The 22,077-nt window shown below is 36.6% G+C and overlaps 2 protein-coding genes across 8 annotated transcripts in view; one reads left to right on the top strand and one right to left on the bottom strand.

Moving 5' to 3' along the window:
- The first annotated feature begins 44 nt into the window (after nt 1-44).
- On the top strand, nt 45-15,489 carry mapk4 (mitogen-activated protein kinase 4). 4 transcript variants are annotated; one of them, XM_016461919.1, is made up of 8 exons: nt 45-246; nt 3,193-3,266; nt 3,716-4,296; nt 9,644-9,788; nt 10,285-10,446; nt 10,518-10,719; nt 13,064-13,999; nt 15,433-15,489. In XM_016461919.1, coding segments are annotated over exons 3-8 (1,989 nt in total). In that variant the 5' UTR covers nt 45-246; nt 3,193-3,266; nt 3,716-3,753; the 3' UTR covers nt 15,434-15,489. The 4 variants fall into 4 exon arrangements, with proteins under 4 accessions (XP_016317405.1, XP_016317406.1, XP_016317403.1 ...); XM_016461920.1 differs by lacking the exon at nt 15,433-15,489 and having other exon boundaries at nt 13,064-13,903; nt 13,943-14,526; XM_016461917.1 differs by lacking the exon at nt 15,433-15,489 and having other exon boundaries at nt 13,064-14,526.
- An 85-nt stretch (nt 15,490-15,574) lies between these two features.
- The window catches only part of LOC107669617 (sodium-dependent phosphate transporter 2-like), a 60,775-nt gene continuing 54,272 nt past the window's right edge, over nt 15,575-22,077 (bottom strand). For all 4 annotated transcript variants that reach the window (XM_016461921.1, XM_016461924.1, XM_016461925.1 and 1 more), the window contains one exon: nt 15,575-19,428. In XM_016461921.1, the coding sequence (XP_016317407.1) occupies nt 19,264-19,428 (165 nt within the window). In that variant the 3' untranslated portion in view covers nt 15,575-19,263. The remainder of the gene's footprint in view (nt 19,429-22,077) is intronic.

Genomic DNA, 22,077 nt, shown 5'->3' with positions numbered 1-22,077 from the left:
GCAGCCAAGCCCACCTGCAGACCTGATGCCAGAGCACTGATGTGTTTGTCCTGCACGAGCGCGCAGGTGTCAGGATCACCGTCTGATGGACTGGGAGGGCGTGACGTCATCAAGGAGACACCAACGAGTTTTGCCAAAGAAAAGCTTGCAGATCCACACTGGAAGAGGGACACTGGCAGCCGAACAGATGCAGTGTGTCTCAAAGGAACGCTCTCTCGGCGGTTTCTCCCGGTGACACTATCGAGGGTAAGATCTAATATTATTCTCTGATAACACACGGAAAATTCCTCACGGCAGCAGCAGCAAACTGACAGACTAAAACCTCCATCTACCGGACTGCACCAGTGCCAAGATTCAATAACAAACTCTGAACTACGAAAACACCACTTTCCCGATGGAAAACTGTTCGTTTTTCTTTTTTTCAACACAAATAGAGCAGACCCGTGGAGCTGCTGACAAAGGCAGGCGACGGTAAGAGATCCAGGAGCATCGCTGCCTTTGTAGTTTTCTCCGCGGATGGGCCGGAAGATAAGAAGATAGTGTTGTCAAAATCTGATTTTATACTGTTTCATACGTGTATAGGCTCTTTTGTCACTTCTGAATACACTTGCGAGTGAAACTGCTGTTATTCTGTACTATAATGCGCACGGGTTTGTGTATGTATCCGTTCAATTTCAGAGCCAAATACAGGCGTTACTATTGTCTCACAAAGGCGAATGAATGCAACGCTGCCTATTGTGTGTTCAGCTGGACCCACAGCTTCATTTGTGCTTTCTAGCCTTCATTCACTGGCTTAACAAGTTCTCCGTTTTTGTTATTTTACGTTATCATAAATTGGAACAATAACATCATTAAGCAGAATAAATTAATACATTTTGTTCTAACGTTCAACAATAAATTGCATCCGCATGCACGGTCAGCGCCATAGTCATATGCATTATTTATAAAGTTTGGCTCACTGGTTTCTACTTCCGTGCACTCAGCAAATTTTTAAAAATCATTAAATTATCATAAGAGATAGGTACTATCTCTACCTATACATAGGTACATAGGTAACGTATGTGTTCAGGGAAAGCTTTTTTATTCTACAGGAATGGGTCCATGCCTTATGGGTGCTAGCATGTTGACATGACATGACCTGTGGTGTTATGCAAATTGACGAGTTACTGTAGGCCTATATATAATAATAATAATAATAATAATAATACTTATAATGTTAACTTTATATAACAATTTTAATTAGTGCTCAATGCTCTTTACAAAGCATAAACAATACAAGTACATCTAAACTAAACAAGCAATGGCCAATGTCTATTACATGGAGGTGTGCTCAATGTGAAAGCCCGCAGGTGATGGAGATTTACCGCTGATTACAGAACCGGCTTTCTGACAAGATGCGCGTTAAATATCGCATGCGATTAATCGTGCAGCCCTAATATATATAAACAAACAAACAGCTTGGTTGTGGAGAAGCTGCAGTTGTAAATAAAAAAACTAGCATTTTTATTTACAGCATGCATTCAGGCCAATAGGTGTCAGTACAGGGTAAAAAAGTAGTAGTAGCATAGAGTGCAACAGTCGGTTGCGGAAGTAAAAATTCCATTCATTTTCTCCATAGACTTTTTTCCATTGATAGTTTAAAATCAATATCATTAATTGATATTAATGATAACTTATTTAACTTTAAACACAGTCCTATTGTTTAAAGACATTCAAGACTACTATGTGCTTTTGTTGAAGCCGTCAGTCTGCTCAATCTATTTTGCCGATTTTATTTTTCAAACTTATTCTTTTAAATAATCATGTTTAACAGCGGAATGAAAAACGATATTACCCATGATTCTGCAAAGTAATCTCCACCAGTCAGAAACTGATACAAGTACCAAAATAACTCTATAGCGCCCACCCACTCCCATGAGGCACTGCGAATGACAGAATCGAGTTGGTCTCCCTAGGCTCTCAAAATACCTTAAAGGGGTCATATGATGCTGCTAAAAATAACATTATTCAAACAAAGTACTTTCGCTTTCACCACGAAAAACACAGCGGCCTAGCGTGAGGGGAAGCCCCGGCTTAGCGTGCGCTGAGGCCGGGATAGAGAGAGCTGAGGCCGGGCTAGAGTGAGCTGAGGCGGCGGGGTCGAGAACGGTGCGCCCGGCGGATTCGACGAATGAGCGGCAACCACATGTGACGACCCAGGGCTGGATTCCGCTTCGTCCATGGTGAAAGTTGATGTATTCCCTCAGCGACCAGCACAGATCAGCTCCAGGCATGACGAAGCGGATATCGTCCTCTTTTGGAAGACCAAACAAAGTAGTTTCGCTTTCACAACGAAGCACACAGCGTCTTCACGACATGGCTGCAGCGTCAACAAAACTACAGTGAGACTAAAAGTTACGCCTTCTTTCTTTGGGTGAACATTTGGGCGGCGTTATGCAAATCTTCCCACATAGTTAGGTAGATATGTGGGGGCGTGTTGGAACGAGCCGTTTTAGGTAGGTGTGGCTGACTCTGAACTTTTATAAAGAATATCTCTTTGGATTTGAGACTTTAGTCTTTGCAACTTTACAGATCTTCTTTATGCACAAAGAGCTTGTAACACTCCAAAGTGAAAGGAAAAATTGAAATCGCATCATATGACCCCTTTAATATTTGTGTATATAAGCATATGTATAAAATAAAATATGTTGTTTCTATATATGCAATTAACATCTTTAAAGCAATATTTTTATATTTTATTCTCCATTTATTTCTCCATCTTTTTAATTTGATTGTCATTTGCAGTGCTTTAAATGGGATTGTAGTAGATTGTCTTGTACCTTTGTGCTTTTGTCCAATTTTCAAATAGGCCTAATTTTTTTTTTTATTCGCTCATACGTAGCTGGCTGGTTTGGTTCATGGATAAGACGTTTTTAAATCCCTATGGGAAAAATGCTAAGAGCCAGCTAAAGGCAAAGGAGTTCATTTTAACCAACTGAGTTGGAAAACAAGAAACAATTTTTAAGTGAGATGCATATTTTGTATAACAATGTAGAAAACCACCAAGCTGAAACATTTTAAAAACTATGAATATAAAAATGTGCATTTGGTAGTATTTCTAAACCATACCTGTTCCTGTTTTTATTGTAATTGTGATCAGTATTTAATGATACAGCTGCTCTCTGTCTCTCTCTTTCCTTTTCTCCATTGAAGGGAATGCATAAGAAGCATGACACACAGCTGCGTGAGAAGCATGGAGGGAACAGGACAGCCTGGAGCCGGAGACGGCAAGTGAAAGCTCTTAGATTATAAATTAAACTCACCTGCCGCTAACATTAAAGTCAGATATCAGAGAACCTCCAACTCCAGTGCAGGAGTGTAATTGAGTTTGAATATAACATGGAGTGTTTTTGGGGTAGAGATGAATCCTGGGAGACTGCGTTTCAGAGTGTTTGCTGTGTGCAGCAGGCACTGGCTGACTGGGATGTTGCTATGGAAACACTTGCCCTATACCAGGGTGTTGAGTTGTATTCCACCCAGGACTGTGCCCCCATTGCATTGATAGTGTGCAACTGTGATTTAAGATCTCTCTTCGAGAAGAAGGGTTAATTTTTGCATCATGCAGCTGTGGTTTGAATTGTAGATTGTAATAAAAATAATCTGGTGTTTTTTTTTATAGCTTTGTAATAGAATATTGCATTATTTGGTCATTTATCATTCTCCTCACTCTCTGCAGCCTCTCGCAGGCAATGCTCAATTGCTCCTCTCTAAGCTATGGCTTTGCAGAATACATCCCCATTCCGATATGGCTTTGACCTGGGGGGACATTACCAGGATCTGCGTCCTCTTGGCACGGGAGCGTCTGGCCTCGTCCTCTCTGCGGTGGACAGGCGCAGCGGCCTGCGTGTGGCGGTCAAGAAGCTGGTCATGCGAGATGCTGTCAGCGTAAAACACGCTCTGAGAGAGGTGAAGATCACCCGCCGCCTACAGCATGAGAACATCGTCCGGGTGTATGACTTGTTGGGGCCGTCCGGTCACCCTTTACCGCGTGATCTGACCCATGTGTCAGCGATATACATTGTGCAAGAGTGTATGAAAACTGACCTGGCACGGTTACTGGAGCAAGGGCCGTTGCCAGCAGAACACGCCACCCTGCTCTTTTATCAGCTGCTTCGCGGGCTCAAGTTCATCCACTCGGCCAACGTGCTGCACCGTGACCTCAAGCCAGCGAACATCTTTATCAACACTGAGCAAATGCTGCTGAAGATTGGAGACTTCGGTCTGGCTCGCATTGTCGACCCACATTACTCACACAAGGTAAGAGTCACAGCAGCAGGGCAAGTGTCACTGTGGCACGTACAGCTTCACTCACAAGGAGGAATAACACGCATATAAATAGGTACAGAAATAATACAGTTGTTCCTGACAGAAGTATACATTCCAACTTTATTGGTTATCAGTGCTGTAGTAATAGGTCTACTGATAAATGGTCACCTCACTGTATTCACAGGTAACTTTTTAACATTCATTCGTTCTTAAGTTAGAAATGTGTAACTTTACAATTTCCATTTCCAAAAAAATAATATACATTTGTTTTGATCAAAATGGCAACTTTCCAAAAAAAAAAGAAAAGAAAAAAATCTATGCATATTATGGTTTTATTGAATATTAATGCTGATTCAATATTTTATTACAAAAGCAGAGATAATAATTACAATAACAATTACCAAATAATAATTAGCTGTTAGACATTACCACAAAACTAATATAAATTTGCATAGCTAGAAATAGCAACTTTGCAAGAAAATTCTTCATATATATTCACTTAAACATGAAAATAATTTGTATTGTTATTGGTCAAAATAAGTCAGTATTGATCCTATCAAAGCCGATCGAGATGTTTATTAAGTAGTCTTGGATTACACTATGCAGTTTTGGTGGATTATTTTTTTTTGTATATGTACCATGGCAGTACCATATTTTTGGAAATGTTGCAGGATATTCTTTGAAGTACATTGTAAATACCAGGGTAATTATTATGTTACCAAGTATAAGGAAAGTATAAGGGTAATGGTACCGCTACTACTTTATGTAAGAGTGTGGTTCACACTGAGTAATACTGTGAAGAATTGGTTATTTTAGTTTATTTTGGGGCACTTTTAGATGTTAGTAAGTATAGTGCTGTCATGTGAGCTTTCACTGTGGTTCACCCTGCAGTTACAGTCTGGCCTTGATTAGCAGAATCACATTTCCTATCAATTATCATGAGCTGCAGGCTGTTAAGATAATGACATATTAATCCATTTACAGCTTCATCTTCAACGTAACCTCCTTAGGAACAGAAGTACTTTAGATTATCTGCTTTCAATCAATCTTTTCATAGTTTTCATTGTCATAAGTCTAGGCAGCTACAAATGAGTCTTAAAGGGATAGTTCACCCAAAAAATTATGTCATCATTTACTCAACCTAATGTTATTCCAAAGCTGAAACTGAAATTGTTTAGTTATCAAGATTCTTCAAAATGTCTTCTTGCAAACAGGTTTGGAACGACATGGGTGTGAGTAAATTTTGGTACAATATTTTCATTTTTTGGGTGCACTATCCCTTTAAGCAGTAGTATCTGCTATATTACATGAGGTTTAACAATATTATTATGCATTTTAAGTAATTTTAAAGCAGTCTGTATAGTTTAGAATATTCTTTGTTGACTTGTTATTGTTTTTTGGTCCTGCACAAAACCTTTTCCCATGCTTTAAATTTTGTACACCAAATAATGCATTCAAACCTGTTGATTGATAAAGTTAAGAGTTTATTGAAGCATTTTTTGGGCATAATGGTTTGTTTTATGCAGATATTATTGCCTGCTTGATCCTGGTGGCCTAAGAACAACTACAATCTATAGTTACTTCATATTTCTGTGCATTGCTCATAGATGTGTTCAAACTTTAACATTATACTATTGCGTTACACAATAATTATGAACAATTATCTTGATGTTATGGGAGCTGAAAGATTAATGTGGCACTTTACTGTCTCATTGTGCTTCTGTATTATTTAGCAGAGCTCACTGTGTAATACTAGCAGACCGGGAGGACAGCATGAATTGAGAGCTTTGTGTAACAAGGTGGGGTGAATGATCAGGGAAGGGGGATAGTCACAGTTTATTCTAGGAACAGCTAGAATAAAAACAGCCCAGGTAGTACTAAATTATAGTAGTACTAGGACTATTCTTTGAGGAGCCCTGTTTAAAATGCCATGCACTGATCGGAAGATAGCTGAGATTGCAGACTCTATAAGAGCAGCATCCCTGTGCTCTCATGTCACTCAAAATATGCATACGTATATTATCAAAATGTCAAAGCTGCTCTCTTTTCAGTGGCTTCAAACAGTGTTTGGACACTTTAGCCACACTTATTATTGCACAAACATTTAGGCAAGACATTTTAAGAAAGAAATGCTTTCTATATGTTTAACTATAAAACAATAGACATATTGTGCAACATGATTAAGACGTATTCGGCAGAGATTTTCTGATTAGGAAAAATGAGTGGAATATGTGCTGGTATACAGTACAATACCTGTAGTGTTGCCAGATCTTGCTAAACCTAGTATCAATCCTAGTCAAATAAAACTACAAAATAAACAACTAATGCTGATTTGGTGCTCAAAAAACTCTTATATTATTATCCATGTTGTACTACTTAATATCAAAACTTTTGATACCATAGAAATTCTTGTCACCAGTGTCAATATAACAAATAACTAATACTAGCCTAAAAAAACTCAAGCTCACTGAAGACAAGTAAATAGTCAGTGATTAAATAAGAATAAGAAACTAACTACAAGCAATAGGACAAAATAACTACAGTAGAACAAATAAATAAGAAATGCTACATACATTGTATGAAGTAGTCAAATGTATAAAAACCGCATATTCTTCACTGTGTAAACTAAATGTATATTTCTTATTATTAAAGTTACAAAAGTGATTTGAGTGAGGGGCGTAACATTTCCGTCTTACGCTTGAGGTATTCGGCCAATCACAACGCATCGGATAGCTGTCCAATCACAGCACGCCTCGCTTTTTCAGAACGATGAGCTTTGTAAAAATCGACGCGTTTCAAAAAGGCGGGGCATAGAGGAGAAACAATAATGTACAGTATGTGGAAAATAATGTTTTTTTTACTTTAAACCGCATAAACACATTTCATTACACCAAATACACAAAATAATGTTATTTTTAGCAACATCATATGACCCCTTTAACATGATTGACAGCAGGAATATTAGACTGCTGTCACTTTAAGAGCTGCCCGGATCCAATATACTGTTACACATGTGTCTTCTTTCTCAGCTGTTTGCTTTTACTTAAGACCTACTGTGTTTACAAGGATACTTGCATAGACGGGCATTTTGACACATACAAGTGTGTGTATTGAACCGTTCAAGGCCTATAAAGCAGCAAAAATAACTCCCGTTCAATATATACCGGTATATCGCCCACCCCTTCTATATACAGTTACTCTTATGAGAAAAATACCCTTATATTTTTGTCATGTCTCATATACCAGAGATACCAAATGACCCTGGACTGCCACCTGTGCCCCTCTAAAATATAGGTGCATGATACTCCTGGTTGTATTAGTCTGAAGAATCATCAGTGTTTCATTGTACCTCTGAGTGTGCAGTGAGCTTCAGTGAATTAAGGGCAGTAGTTCCTTTCACCCATTCACAGAGCGAGTTGCTGAGAGCGTCTGTTCCCCTCTCAGCATGGAGGGAACATTCAGTTCCCAAATCTAGAGGATCACAGATAAGTGGACCTTGGATTCACAGAAGCATCTGGATCCACATATGCTAGCAGTGCAGGCAGGCGACTGAGAGGGCCCCAGATGGTTATACTCCTTCAATACCACATGGAGAATAAAGATGATGTGGACACTGAACGTCATCTATAATTTAAATAAGGAACCAGAGGGCCCGTTGTCCTATTCAGTAGCTCATTTAAGATGGCTTGACCAGCGTAAGCAGCAATTTTAAACAGATACTCCATTGATTATAAGAGACCATACTGTAAGCTTTATTATATTGCTTAATTATATTTCTTGATGACTTATGATTGCCTTTGTAACAGATTTAACTTAAGAATGCTTTGGTAACTTGAAAAACAAGTGAATACACATGTTTTTAGATATTACACTACTGTTAAAAGTTTGGAATAATTAAAATTCATAACAATAATTAATGTTTTTAAAGATTTAGAAAGACATCTCTTAAGCTCGCCAAGGCTGCATTTACTTGATTAAAAATATTACTACAATTTAAAATACTTTTTTTTTTAATTATGTTATTTTACTTTTTTTTTTTTATTATTTTAATATATTTTATAATGAAATTTATTCCTCTGATAGCAAAGCTGAATTTACTGAATATCAATATGCTGATTTGGTGCTCATTATTTTTAAGTATTTTAACTATATATTACAGTATTTATATATAAATATAATAAAATGAAAGTAATCTTATTAATGTATTAAATATTTAAATATAATGTATTAAATATTTGAAACATTAAAATATTAATGTTACACTTTCTAAAAAAAAATTATTTATCATATTTGTTGGTTTTTGGCCAGTGAAATGTGAGATGTTGACAGCAGGAAATTCTCAGCGTGTAAGTTGCAGTTCTTGACAGCACAAACCCAGCGTCACAGACATTCGTTGGTCAAGATGTCTGATTTATGACGTTTTTTCTTATTGCTAATTTTCAGTCTTTGTTCATCTGGCTTGTGAACGGTTTCAAAGGTCTTAGTGAATCAGCTCCAATGAGAAGACAGAGGCTCTCTTTGTAAGCAGGATATGTAAATATCATTCTCGTTTGTGTCACCATCACCCCTCAGATCCACCCTACTGAGGCTGCCTGCTAAAATCTCACAAATAATTCATCACCTGGGCCCAGGGGGAGAGTGGGAGGTGAGAAAGAAGAGGAAAGGATGAAGGACGGCAGGAAGGATGAGCTGAAGGAGATTGTAGGAGGGGGGTATCGGGAGTCATAGGGTTACTGTACATCAGCTGCTTCTCATCAGACTTTACCCTGATGCTGAGTCACATGGCTTTTTTACACCCTACTTTTTTATATTTATACAACACATTTACTAAATTAGATTTTATATTTAAATAAATGCTGTTCTTTTAAACGTTCTATTTATCAAAGAATCTTGAAAAATATATCAGGATTCACATCATTATTAAAAAAGCACACAACTGTTGTCAAAACCGATAATAATAAAGAAATATTTTTTGAGTGTCAAACCAGCATATTAGAATGATTTCTGAAGGTTCATGAAAAAATCAGCTTACGTTTTAAAATGCATTAAAACTAAAAACAGTTATTTTGAATCGAAATAATATGGCTGCATTTATTTGTAAATACAGTAAAACAGTATATACATGTATGTATGTACAATTAACAGTATAATATATATTTATATAAATTATATTAGGTTTATTAATTTGCTGTTCAAATGAGGAATCTTGGACAATTTTTTTTTAAGGCTGTCTACCTCCACAAACGACAATAAAAATGGCTATTATCATGTTAAGTACACCATTTAATAGTTATGTATGTTATATATGGATGGCAATTGCATTCTGTTTTCTTTGCAGGGATATCTGTCAGAAGGAATGGTCACTAAATGGTACCGTTCACCAAGACTGCTGCTGTCTCCAAATAACTACACTAAAGCAATTGACATGTGGGCCGCAGGCTGCATTCTGGCTGAGATGCTCACAGGCCACATGCTGTTTGCAGGTAAGACTAGAACAGCGCTCAGTAATGAGCAAAGGGTCATTAGTGTTTCTGTTGCTCTATAGATCTTGTGGGTTCACTTGAAAAACAAGAACATCAATCTTCATTATCCAGACTAGTCTTAGAGCGTCCTCTAGTGGCTATAGGTGGTAAAGTAAAAATAGACGTTGAGACCTGACGCATCAATCGCTTTCTATTTCAATTTCACAGTGGTACCTTAGCATGATTGTTGTGCATGCAATACTGCCAAAGCATCAATACATGCAACAAAAGCAGTGCCAAGAATATAAAACAACTGTATTGATGATAACATTATAGGCACAATATGTAAGATTTTTTTTTTTATTAAAATATCCAAAAACCACTAGAACAGTGTTATATATTTTGCTGACTTGTGCCTTTGCTTCTTTGTTTATTTTGAATACGCGCCCTCTAGCGGCGAAAATTACATATTGTGCCTTTAAGGTACCGACGACTCTGTTTGTTTCTCTTCTCTAAGGTGCTCATGAACTGGAGCAGATGCAGCTGATTTTAGACACCGTGCCTGTTATTAGAGAGGAGGACAGACAGGAACTGCTGAAGGTCATGCCCTGTTTTGTAGGTCAAGGGTGGGAGGTCAAGAGGTCACTCAGAAAACTATTGCCAGAGGTTGAGGACAAAGGTAAGCTGAGCATATTTTTTTTTTAAATATGTGATACATCAACAGCATTATTCACTGTCTCCACATTTCAGCCATTGATTTCCTGGAGTGTATCCTCACCTTTAATCCCATGGACCGGCTGACAGCAGAAGCGGCTTTGTCTAATCTATACCTGCAGAGATACTCGTGTCCTCAGGATGAGCCTGTCTCCTTGCAGCCTTTTCACATAGAGGACGAGCTGGAGGACAGTCTGGTCACCGAGCACGGTCACTCGCTCAGCTCCCACTGGGACAGGTATGTCACACACGAGCCTCTCAGACTTACCAACACCCAGAGTTCAAGCTTTTCTCTCCCGATGATGGCATTTGTTCCAGTTCCAGTGTTGCTGACACAGATCTGTGACCGTTTTGAAAACACTCTTGATCTTTTATAAAGAATGCAATCTATATAGCTGAGCAAACTTAATTTTGATTTCATAAATTAAATGTAAAGTTTCAAATAAAGTACAATTCACATTCCTACCATGTTTAATAATTACTCTAGTGCATGTATTATAAATGAAATGTTTAAAAATATATATTTCTAGCACCTTGTTACAAAAATTATTTTAAAAAATTAAATAAGAAGAAATTTTAAATCATTTAGACACTACTGTTCAAAAGTAGCATTTTTAAAAATATTTTCCAAAGAAGCTATATATTTAATCAGAAGTACAGTAAAAACAGTAGGGTTTATGAAATATTATTACAGTTTAAAATTGTGAAAAATGTAAATGATATTTTAATGTTATTTACTTCTGTGGTGGCAAAGCTGAATTTTCTGTATGATAATGGCGATTATGTTCTACAGCAACCGTTCCACTGTCACTCAATGTTGCTTCTTGGCAACAAACATATTTCTCATAATAAAAAAAATTTAGATGACTTTGATATGAAGATTACTCACTAACAAATGTGTATATTATTTCTTTCTGAGGCTCGCCAAAAAGGGGAAAAAATGCGTTCTCCAAATTATGTACAGTACAAAGCCCAAAAATATGTTAAAATGTATACCAGGACATATTATGACCAAGATAAAGCTTTTATCGGTTTGTTGTGTTTTTTTGTTATTATTAAGCATTTTACCATCATATATGTGTTAAGCAAAGAAATGGGTTTGTTACCCTGTGGGTGCAATGTGCAATACTTTTAAAAGAACATAAAAAAAAGAAACAAACAAAACTTTTGTGGACCCAATAAAATGCAGCACTTGAGTACTAGAGCATAGTGAAACCAAGGGGGGAAAAAAAGAGTTTTAAGTTTTGGAGAACAAATTAAAGTCTGCATTCGTTCTTTGATACTTCTTCAGTGATGAAAGTTTGATCGTTAAAGTTTGTGGATACATAAACGTTAGAAGAGTGAAATCAAGGGTCATGTAAAAGACAGTTTACACAGATGGTACTGAAATGCCCCGAGGACCTATCGATGACGTAGAATGCTGTTCAAATAGAAACATATTAAACCCTGCATAATTATATCTGATAGCGGACTCTGTGACAACTTAATAAGAATGTCATTGTTGTCCTCTATGTGGCCATATGGGCTCATCTGCAGCCAGCAGTGGGAGGTGAACAAGCTTGTTAGCTGACACCAAAGATCAGCAACAGAAATTAACTTTTGAAATGTTCAATTATTTTGACCAAGTGTATAAATGCGGCTGTTGAAAAGAAATGAATGTCTATGCCACAGATGGTCTTCATTACCACCAGTTTGACTCTTTTCTTTGTTTGCGAACATAAAATTTGTGCTTAAAGTAATGCAATTCCATTGGTCTGGACAGAAGTTAAAATATTTGATAGCATAGACAAGCTCGATTAATTTGATCACATTAGTCAACACCAAGCTTGTGTTAACTGTTGGTCGATAAAAATGTTCACCAAGTAAAAGGTTTTCTACTTTTATATTTTTCAACCTATAATTTATTCCTGTGATGCAAAGCTGAATTTTTAGCATCATTACTCCAGTCTTCAGTGTCACACGATCCTTTAGAAATTATTTGATGCCCAAAAAACGATGTCGAAGTCAGTTGTGCTGCCTAATATTTTTTGTGGAAAACATGATACAATTGTTTCAGGATTCTTTGATGAATAGAAAGTAAAAAAAAAAAAAAGCTTTTATGTGACAGAGAAATCTTTTACTGTCTTTACTGTCACTTTTGATCAATTTAAGGTGTCTTTGCTAAATAAAAGTATTAATTTTATTCTTAGTGACCGCAAACTTTTGAACAGTACTGTGTTCTTTTATGTATTTTTAATGTTAATCCAGTAAATAAATACACAAAAGTATATAAAAAAAAAGTATAGTTTGCAAATCTTATTTAATAATGCTTGTTTTAATAAAAGTTATTAATATAAAATGTTTTAATTTTTTATTGTTTATGCTGGTGGTACAGTTCCTTACATTATAAAACTTAATGTTTTATAAAAAAACTTAGTCAATTAATGCAATTTAAAAAAAAAAACTGGAAAAAGAGATTGAAGTGTTTTTAATCTAAAACATTCTTTTAAATAACGCTCTGACTAATTGCCAATATGCACCTCATTGTAAATTGTAAAAAATGTTCATGTGTGCTAAAACTCTGTATGCACTTTTTTTCCCAGGTATGATGGGAGTCTGTCATCAGATGCTTATTGGCCGCAGCAGGAGCAGTGCGGCTGCATGCAGAGCGTCTCTGAACTGGGAGAGGCGGAAGACGATGAAGTTCAAAGAGATCCTCGAGCGAGTTCAGCGGCCCACATCGAGGAGGCTCAGGTAGACCCTCGCAAATACTCCCACAGCAGCTCCGCAGAGCGCTTCCTGGAGCAGTCCCACTCGTCTCTGGACTGCGGCCGCTCCTGCGATTACAAAGTGGGCTCTCCGTCCTACCTGGATAAGATTGCGTGGCGGGAAGGGAAGCCGCAGCACTACTCTGAACCCAAGCTAATACTGGACCTGTCTCACTGGAGGCAGAACAACATGTCTGCTCCAAGAGGGGGCAGCGTGGAGAAGCTTCTCACCGAGCCTGGAGATCTGTTCCAGGAGATCTCGCGCTGGGTGGAGAGCACGCAGTCTGGGCTCCACTCGCCCGGTTCTCCTCAAGAAGCTCTCACCTCCCCGTGTTCCCCTCCTCAGCCACTGTCTCCTACAATGCTGCCTCATTCTCACATGCAAATCCCAGCGGATTTGCAACTGTCCAGCCCTCACGACAGCAGTAGGAGTCCTAACCCGTTCTTCACCGCTCCTCCGTCTCTGCTGCCCACTTCTCCTTCCTCGCCTTATCACGGTTCATCAAATTACCCGTCTTCCTCCATACGTTGTGAAAACAATGAAGAGCCCTCACAGATGGATCCTTCCGGGGAAGAACATTTTGGCCTGGACGTGTTTATCTCTCAGGCTCTGAGGCTGTGTAGTCAGAGCGAGGTACTGGCGGAGAACCCGGACGCTCCCAAATCGGGCAGCATTAGTCATGTTCGCAACGTCTCAGATCACAGACCCTCCAGAACACAAACTCCAACGCCTGAGATGGTCAAGGCTCATGGGTGTCATAAAGAGCACTGGTAGAGGAGATCTTTGACTTTTTAATTATTTTGCTTTTAGTGCAACTTAAGGTGGAATGAATCGATGTGAATACCGCGGACCTTTTGAGGGTTTTTTTTTTTTTTTTGGAGAATTTTGATTTATTACCTGAAGCTATGATTCTGTATTCCAGAAGAAATCTGAAGTGTTTACCTCTAGAATGAGGATAACCTGGCAAAACGACATCTGAGATCTCAAATAGGATTTGATTGAAGCCTTGAGGGCACATGATGATGGGAAATCTTTTTTCTTCCCTTATGAAATTTTCTCTCTCGAAAAACCAACAAAAACTTCTGTTCTTCCGAGAAACTTTTGCATTCTCTCAAATTAGTTTTTGCGAGACATCTGTGTGCTCATGTTTGATTCCCCACATTTCTCTGAAATATTCCATTTTAAATCTTTTAGGTGAATAAATTAAAAACTACAATTTAAAACAAAATTTTGTTAGAGAAATTTTGCAAGTTTCTTATGAAAATGTGCAAGTATATTTTTTTCCTCCCAACTAATTTTTCCCATAACTATATCTCTTTAGGCACTCTGTAAATTTAAAACTAAAATGTTTTATTTAATTATAGTGCTGTCAAATGATTAATCGTGATTAACCGCATCCAAAATAAAAGTTTTTGTTTACATAATGTGTGTGTACTGTATATTTATTATGTATATATAAAGACACACATACAGCATATATTTTGAAAATATTTACATGTATATATTTATATTCATATAAATGATATCATATATAAATATATTTAACATATAAACGTAACATATTTTTCTTAAATATATACATGTGTGTATTTATATATATATATATATATATACATAATAAATATACACAGTACACACACTATGTAAACAAAAACTTTTATTTTGGATGCGATTAATCACGATTAATTGTTTGACAGCTACTAAACTTACTAAAAGCACTGAGCAAGAGTGAAGGCTTTATCTTTTAATTTTGTCATTGTCGTTTAATAAATTTAGTCTGCCTCATTTTTTAGTTTATTTATTAAATAATTAATACTCGTGTTACACACTTCTGTTTTTTTCCCATGTTGGCTAAAAAATGGCACTTTTGATAAACGTATTTTAAAAAGTTTTCACTCACAATGAAATAAAGACTCCAGTAATTTCAGTGGACTAGAAAAATATGTTTGATTCCACATAAGGTGGCCACCATGTATATGGGACATTTTGTTGCTGATTTAAAGTATGTTATTTAAATGTGAATTTCGGAAGATATTTCAGTATTGTCCCATTCAAGTTGACTGGGACTTTGGTATAGATTAGTCTGACCCACTCAATCTCAATAACCCCGTCATTGTACATTTTGTCTGAAATATTATTCATGGCTGTCAAATATGTCTTTGCATAGGGTATTTCTACAAATGTTTTTTTTTTTTTTTAATAGATTTCCCCCCATCTTCCACTGGTTGGCCAAACAGATAGTCCCACACCAAACCCGCACCACCGGTTGCTGTGTTGTAAGAAAAAAACTCCACATCTTCAACATTAAAACATCAATCACCAAATTAAAACAGGATATCAGCAGATTGTTATTCTTTGTAATTTTAATTCCCATAATTTAATTAGTTAAAATGCAGACAACTTTCACAAAAAAAGTTCCAAAAAGAAAGGAAACAGCAATACAGTACATATGCAGATATGGGGGGTTTTGTTAAAACTAAAGCCCTGTCTTAAGATGGTACCAGACAGTAACAGCATAGCATTCACATCATGGCAATAGAGACGGCACACAGCAGGCAATCAGCAGGCCAACAGAGGATTGGGCTACATTCTATTTTCAAGTGCAGATAAGAACAAGGAAACTTAATAAATGATATTAGTACACTATAGGAGAATGTCTCTAGGCTGCCAAGAACAATTAAGAAACCTTTTATCAACACACTGGTTGTGGATATGGATGATTTAGTTTCTGTAAGTCTTACATAGCTTACATCTCTTTGTATTTGTCCAATCATAAGATGTCCATCTAAAAACACAGAATGGCTTTGAAGTTTCTGACTGTGATTTAGTATAGTAGTGGTTCACATGCCATTCTTTGAATATGTAACTCAAAACTAACTCTGTGGCCAAACTACTGCAGCCTCATGTTCGGTTACGCAAATACCTGAACGCAGACGCGATTCCTAAATTCAACGCAACTCTCAGCATTGCCGCAAGGGGCGCTACATCGTCCAAATAGCGTCAATTACTTGTGGATCAACTAGTCATGACGCAGCAACAATTTATTAACACAAGTTTATTAACACATTTAGTTTAATGTCAGATACATTTAAAAATTCAATTTAACCGCTCTCTGAATATTGAGGTTTGTTAGCACGAGACCAAAACAAGAGCGCCAAGCGTCTGCGTTTGTGTATTAGCGCAAAGAATGTTTTTTACTGCGCATGTGGAAGATTTCGCAAACCAAACAAACCAATAGCAGAAAGGCAGATTATATTGCCAGGTTGATGCAAAATATCGGATGCAGGTTAGTAAAAAGTTTTACTGAATCTTGCTGTGTCCCTGTCTGACTCTGAACGGTGTTATCGCCACTGCTGGTGGAGGTTTGATTGACCTCATTCTGGCAGCTCAATATTGCATTTCAGGGAAACAAAATTACAAAGTTATTCAGCCTTACTTTTCGAAAAATAATCATGAAAAACTGGTGGAATTTTAACAACTCACAACCACTCGCTCTCACACAAGGGAGAGACATCCCTGGGCAAGAAAAAAAACTATGGCTATATGGAACCAATCCACATTACGGTCCCCTGCCTAAACTTTTTAGACTCTTTTGCAATATAACCATCTTTAAGAAATTGTTCAGTGGTATTCAGCACTGAATTTTCTTAATATAGTTACTGGTACTTCAACATAATCACTGCTCAGGAGCCCAGATTACTCTCCATGTGAGAAGTCACCACCCAGGTAGAACTTATATATGTAGAAAAATATAGTTTAATGAAATTGATATCTATTAATTTCTTTTATTATTATTATTATTTTTTTATCATATCCACCATGTAAAGTTGTGTACTACATATAGCAGGATCATCATGATTCACACTGCTAAACACAAAATGACATGAAACACCTTTGCACAATGCCTGGTTATTTCATATTTAATTTGTGATTAATAGTTAGTTGATTGGCATTTTTAGGCAACTGCAATGAGTTATTCTACAATATGATTACAATGTAAACACCACAGTACTGAAGTTACTGTATCCAACAAACAGTAAAGCACAACAAGGCAAATGGCCATATAAGCATAGATTTGTTCTTGATGAAAAATAAAAACAAAATACACACAAAAAAAGAAAGAAACAGCAACACTTTGCATTGGTTCAAAGCCACACGTTTGTACAGTTTCCAAATCTGGTGACTATCCCGAGGCAGATTACAACAGTGTCTGACAAACATCTAAGCCCAGTTGACCTGATATCACATGGTCATTTGATGTGAGCCTAGCCATTTTTGGACTGAAATCATGAGACTTTTTGGTTTCTTGTGGTGTCAGGGCGGGGCCACAAATAGGTCGTTAAATATTGACCTTTCGACACATTTGTGCCACTGAATCACATACTGACCTGATGTTAAACAAACTCCTCTTCTGATAAAACTCAATGTGATATTAGAACTGAAGGCTGAATCAAGTATCTGTATGCTGATTTGATTTAGGCCTGGCGTCTAACACTGCCTCTCAATACATCATATAGTGGGTAAATCTATGTTTGTGTGTTTGTGCTGGTTTTATGGGTTCACCTTAAGTGATTTTGGCTGTTCCGGCACATACAGGTATTTATATTGGCATCATCCATTGGGTTCTAAGAACATTACATATTATTGCTAGACCGAACTACTAGCATCCTTTATATACTATCCACAATATAGAGATAAACTGATTACTTTAGTTTGGATATTGTTTAGATTGTAATTACAAACACTGTCAAAGAGTATGGCAATTAAATTTGATCGTCACAATCTTTGGCTATTAATCTTCCAAAAAGAGATAAAAAAAAAAAAAATCACCTATTGATATGTATACAAAAGGTGAATTACAGAAAGTTTAAAATGTAATACCTCAGACATGACTCCAAACCAGCTCCTCATTAAACATTTATATCTTTAAATGACGGTGATTTAGTTTTCACTGATATGAGGATCTTTTAGGGTAGGCAATAAGATAATTATTTTTGATATACACTGACAGGATTATGGATGTAGTGTCTTGTCATAGTTAAAATAGTTTTTTCATATTTGATATTTTTCATATGCTTGGAAAGCATATGTTTCATGCAACTACCAAACCTGGTCTAAAGTCTCCTTGAATGTAAAAATATAAGACCACGAAATAAGGCAAAACTAAAAATCTAAAATCTATAGCTGAATATATACACAGCAGAAATTATAGTAGCATACATAGTTCAAAATATGATTTAGTCTTCACACCTCTTGTGTTTTTAAAAAGGTGTGAATGGTAAAAATAAATACAACAATAAAAGAACAGGGAATTCTTACACATTAACCACTACAAAAATGATGCATCTTATAATATTTCATGTATTATGAGAGAGCACAGTTTTGTCACTTGTCTTTTATGTGGCATAGAGGGTTGACTGAGGTATGATTTTAGCAATGCAGCTAATGTAGGTTTTAAACAGCAGGATGCTTCTCAGTGTTGTTTATGTAGAAGTTTGATGTTTCAGCGAATGGGAATAAAGGTGCGATTACAGCACACCACACATCATACATTTGAAAACATTACATTTAGAGGCCCAAGAGTAGTTAGTAGCTATATTTTGTGCCAATGTACTGTGAATTGTGCCATAAAACCAGTTTTCTAGTCCCATTCTTCATGTACTGATATCGTTTGCGATATTGCCAATTGTTCTCCATCTGTTTACTCCCTTGAACATGTAGGACCACAAATGTATGAGAGCTATTTTTTGGAACTTTGAAAATGTACCATTTGAAATCACGAGTCAAATATTTTGCGGTTTATGGTAACATGTCAACAAAACCATATAAAAATGAAACGGAAATAAATACTCTTGACAAGATTAAGGATATTTAAGTTAAAGGATTCTGGATGCTTTTCCAGGCAGCATTTGAAGACTCTCCCCACCCTCTGGCTGTCCCCTTATATCTTGATTTTTTTTTTTCTGTCTGTGTCTCGGTTTTATTTTTCCTGTCATTACCTTCCTATACCTCCCTCTCTTCCTCATTTTCCATCTCAAACGTAAGGCAGTATGCCGTAGACAAACAGGGCCATGACAGCAGCGCTGAAGAGGCCTGCTATAGGGACGGTCACAAACCAGGCCAGGAAGATGTTCCGGAAGAGATGCCAGTCCACAGCCTTCTTGGAGCGGATCCAGCCCACCGCCACCACTGAGCCCACCTGCACCAACAGCAAAGGCTAAATCAGCAGTAGCACGATACAAAAATATGAAAACAATAAAATGTGGATTTCCTTTTTCAGGGTGGAACTAGGGATACAGTCTTTATGGAATGTTTTTGTTATCCCTATAAAGGTTTTTTAAAGACCCCATGAAATCACAAGCATAGGATTCTGTCCTGCTTCAATCTTGTTGAAACAGGAAGTTACACTGACATTGTTTTATTAAGGTCAACAGCCTTTAGTTGAAGGCACAGACATGGCTGTTTGATATCAGTAGGTGGTAGGAGGACGACTGGCATGGTCTTTCTAGCAGCACTGGATGATATAGATTATTAAGATTTATATTGAATGTTGTCAATTGATTAAAATTATATTTGGTTATTTACTGTAAATGATGGTTAAACAAAAATGCTATTACAATACCTGCCTTAAAGAGATTAATTCATTGGCTTGTTCATTCATATATGTGACCCTGGACCACAAAGCCAGTCTTAAGTCGCTGGGGTATATTTGTTGCAATAGCCAAAAATACATTGTATGGGTCAAAATTATTGATTTTTCTTTTATGCCAAAAATCATTAGGATATTACGTAAAGATCATGTTCTATGAAGATATTTTGTAAATTTCCTACTGTAAATATATCAATTTTTTATAGTAATATGCATTGCTAAGGACTTCATTTGGACAACTTTAAAGGTGATTTTCTCAATATTTTGATTTTTTGGCACCCTCGGATTCCAGATTTTCAAATAGTTGTATCTCCTCCAAATATTGTCCTATCCTAACAATCCATACATCAATGGAAAGCGTATTTATTCAGCTTTCAGATGATGTATAAATCTCAATTTCGAAAAATTGACCCTTATGACTGGTTTTGTGGTCCAGGGTCACATATAAATTGAGGTTTCTTCTCGCAAGCAAGCAACGTTGAGCTTTTATATGAATAAAAAGCCTAAATTGAATCTGATGATGACAGAACTTCATGTTTGAGCGAACCATCGCTTTAACGATCTCATTCTCCCAAATTGCCAGTCAAAAAAGGATTGCAAAATCTAAAAATCTTATGGCTTTAGCAATATATATTCCAATAATGCTTAAATCATTGCAATATTCGCCATGTTTCTTAATTTTTCTAAATCACCACTGCAAATATTTAGGGAATATACTGAACATATTTGATATATCACACCCAAGAGAGCATTTAACTAAACAAAATTGTGGGCTAAGCTAACTAAAATCTACATGGCCTCGAATCTAACGGACATAGGCATATCCAACTTTTGATTTCATAGGGTCGTGAGCATAATATCTCTTCTGAAATCACAAAATACATGGATTTGATTAATTGTGCAAACTCCTGGGTATTGGTTAGTTAGAGAACACAAAGTACTGCAAGGTTTGAAATCAAGCATTCTTTTCCTTATAAAATCTGGGTCATCGTTGTCTGCACACTGAAGAAGGATTTACAATTAAGGTGTAGTGTCCAGTGCTTTTAACAAAGCCGCATTAGTCATGTTCTCCTTTTGCTTGAGAGACAAAGTCATGTCATGTCCTGCCAAACACAGGGCAGCAGGAGGAGTAACATTTCCATACATGCTGTGTGACTCAGGGGTTCTGGTGACAGGTGCTGTTCTAGAAACAAGAGCGATCTGGCTCTTCTTATACGGCCAGTGTAACTGAAGCCTCCATCACAGGGGGGCTAAATCTGGAGCAAAAGTCAACCCAAAGTCAACAACAGAGAATGAAAGACTTCAGGCCTTTAATTCGCCCATGATTTAACCCCCTTGATCTACTCAAACATCATGTAAGATGCTTGAGCCATGACTAATCCATGAAATCAAGACAAACATCGTGACCTTTCTGTGAGTTTGTTCAGCAAACAAGATCTATTTTTTGAGGCTGTAATCAACATAAACCTGATGAATACGTGACTCCTCCATTGCTGCAATGTTCCCATTTTATAATGGCTTTACTGGACAAAGCTCATCTGAACATTAACGGCCTGCCAATTCATATTTTGGATGCTGGGACACAAAGAAATGACATGCTCGCAATAGAAATGCTGATAACTCTAATACCCAAACTAGGGCTGTCAATTGATTCAAAATTATAAATGAATTATTTGCAGATATGCAGGTGAATTAATCAAATCAATATTTACCCAGAAAAGCCCCCAATTTAAGACAATTCAAACACATTACATTATTATAGCAGACGAAAGCCTTGAATGCAACCCTGTTCACCAACATTTGCTGATTTGTGTGCATTCCATATTTTGATGGGAAAAACATTAATTAAACATGATTAAAAATAAAACTTAAAATAGGAAATATTACATTTTTTTAATGCTTTATTGGGTAACAGGGTTGAAAAATAGCCTAAACTAAGCCGTCAGTCAGTAGCATTGTTATTGTTAACTTGAAACTAAAACTATTAAAAATATTTTCATTTTTAAAAAATAGAGCTAAAATAAAATAGAAACATTCAATGAAAATCTAAACTTAAACTTTACTTACCAAGCCAACACTTCTATTTTTTAAAGTAGAATTGCTAAAATTCTACATTCTAAAAAAAATGGTAAAAAACTAAAATGAAAACTAAAAATCTAAAATGAATAAAAAAGCCAGTTTGGGGCCAAATTGTATATA

This window comes from Sinocyclocheilus anshuiensis, unplaced genomic scaffold (genome assembly GCF_001515605.1).
Source record: "Sinocyclocheilus anshuiensis isolate Anshui unplaced genomic scaffold, SAMN03320099.WGS_v1.1 scaffold80, whole genome shotgun sequence".
Taxonomy (NCBI): domain Eukaryota; kingdom Metazoa; phylum Chordata; class Actinopteri; order Cypriniformes; family Cyprinidae; genus Sinocyclocheilus; species Sinocyclocheilus anshuiensis.
This window is presented reverse-complemented; position numbering and strand designations above follow the sequence as displayed.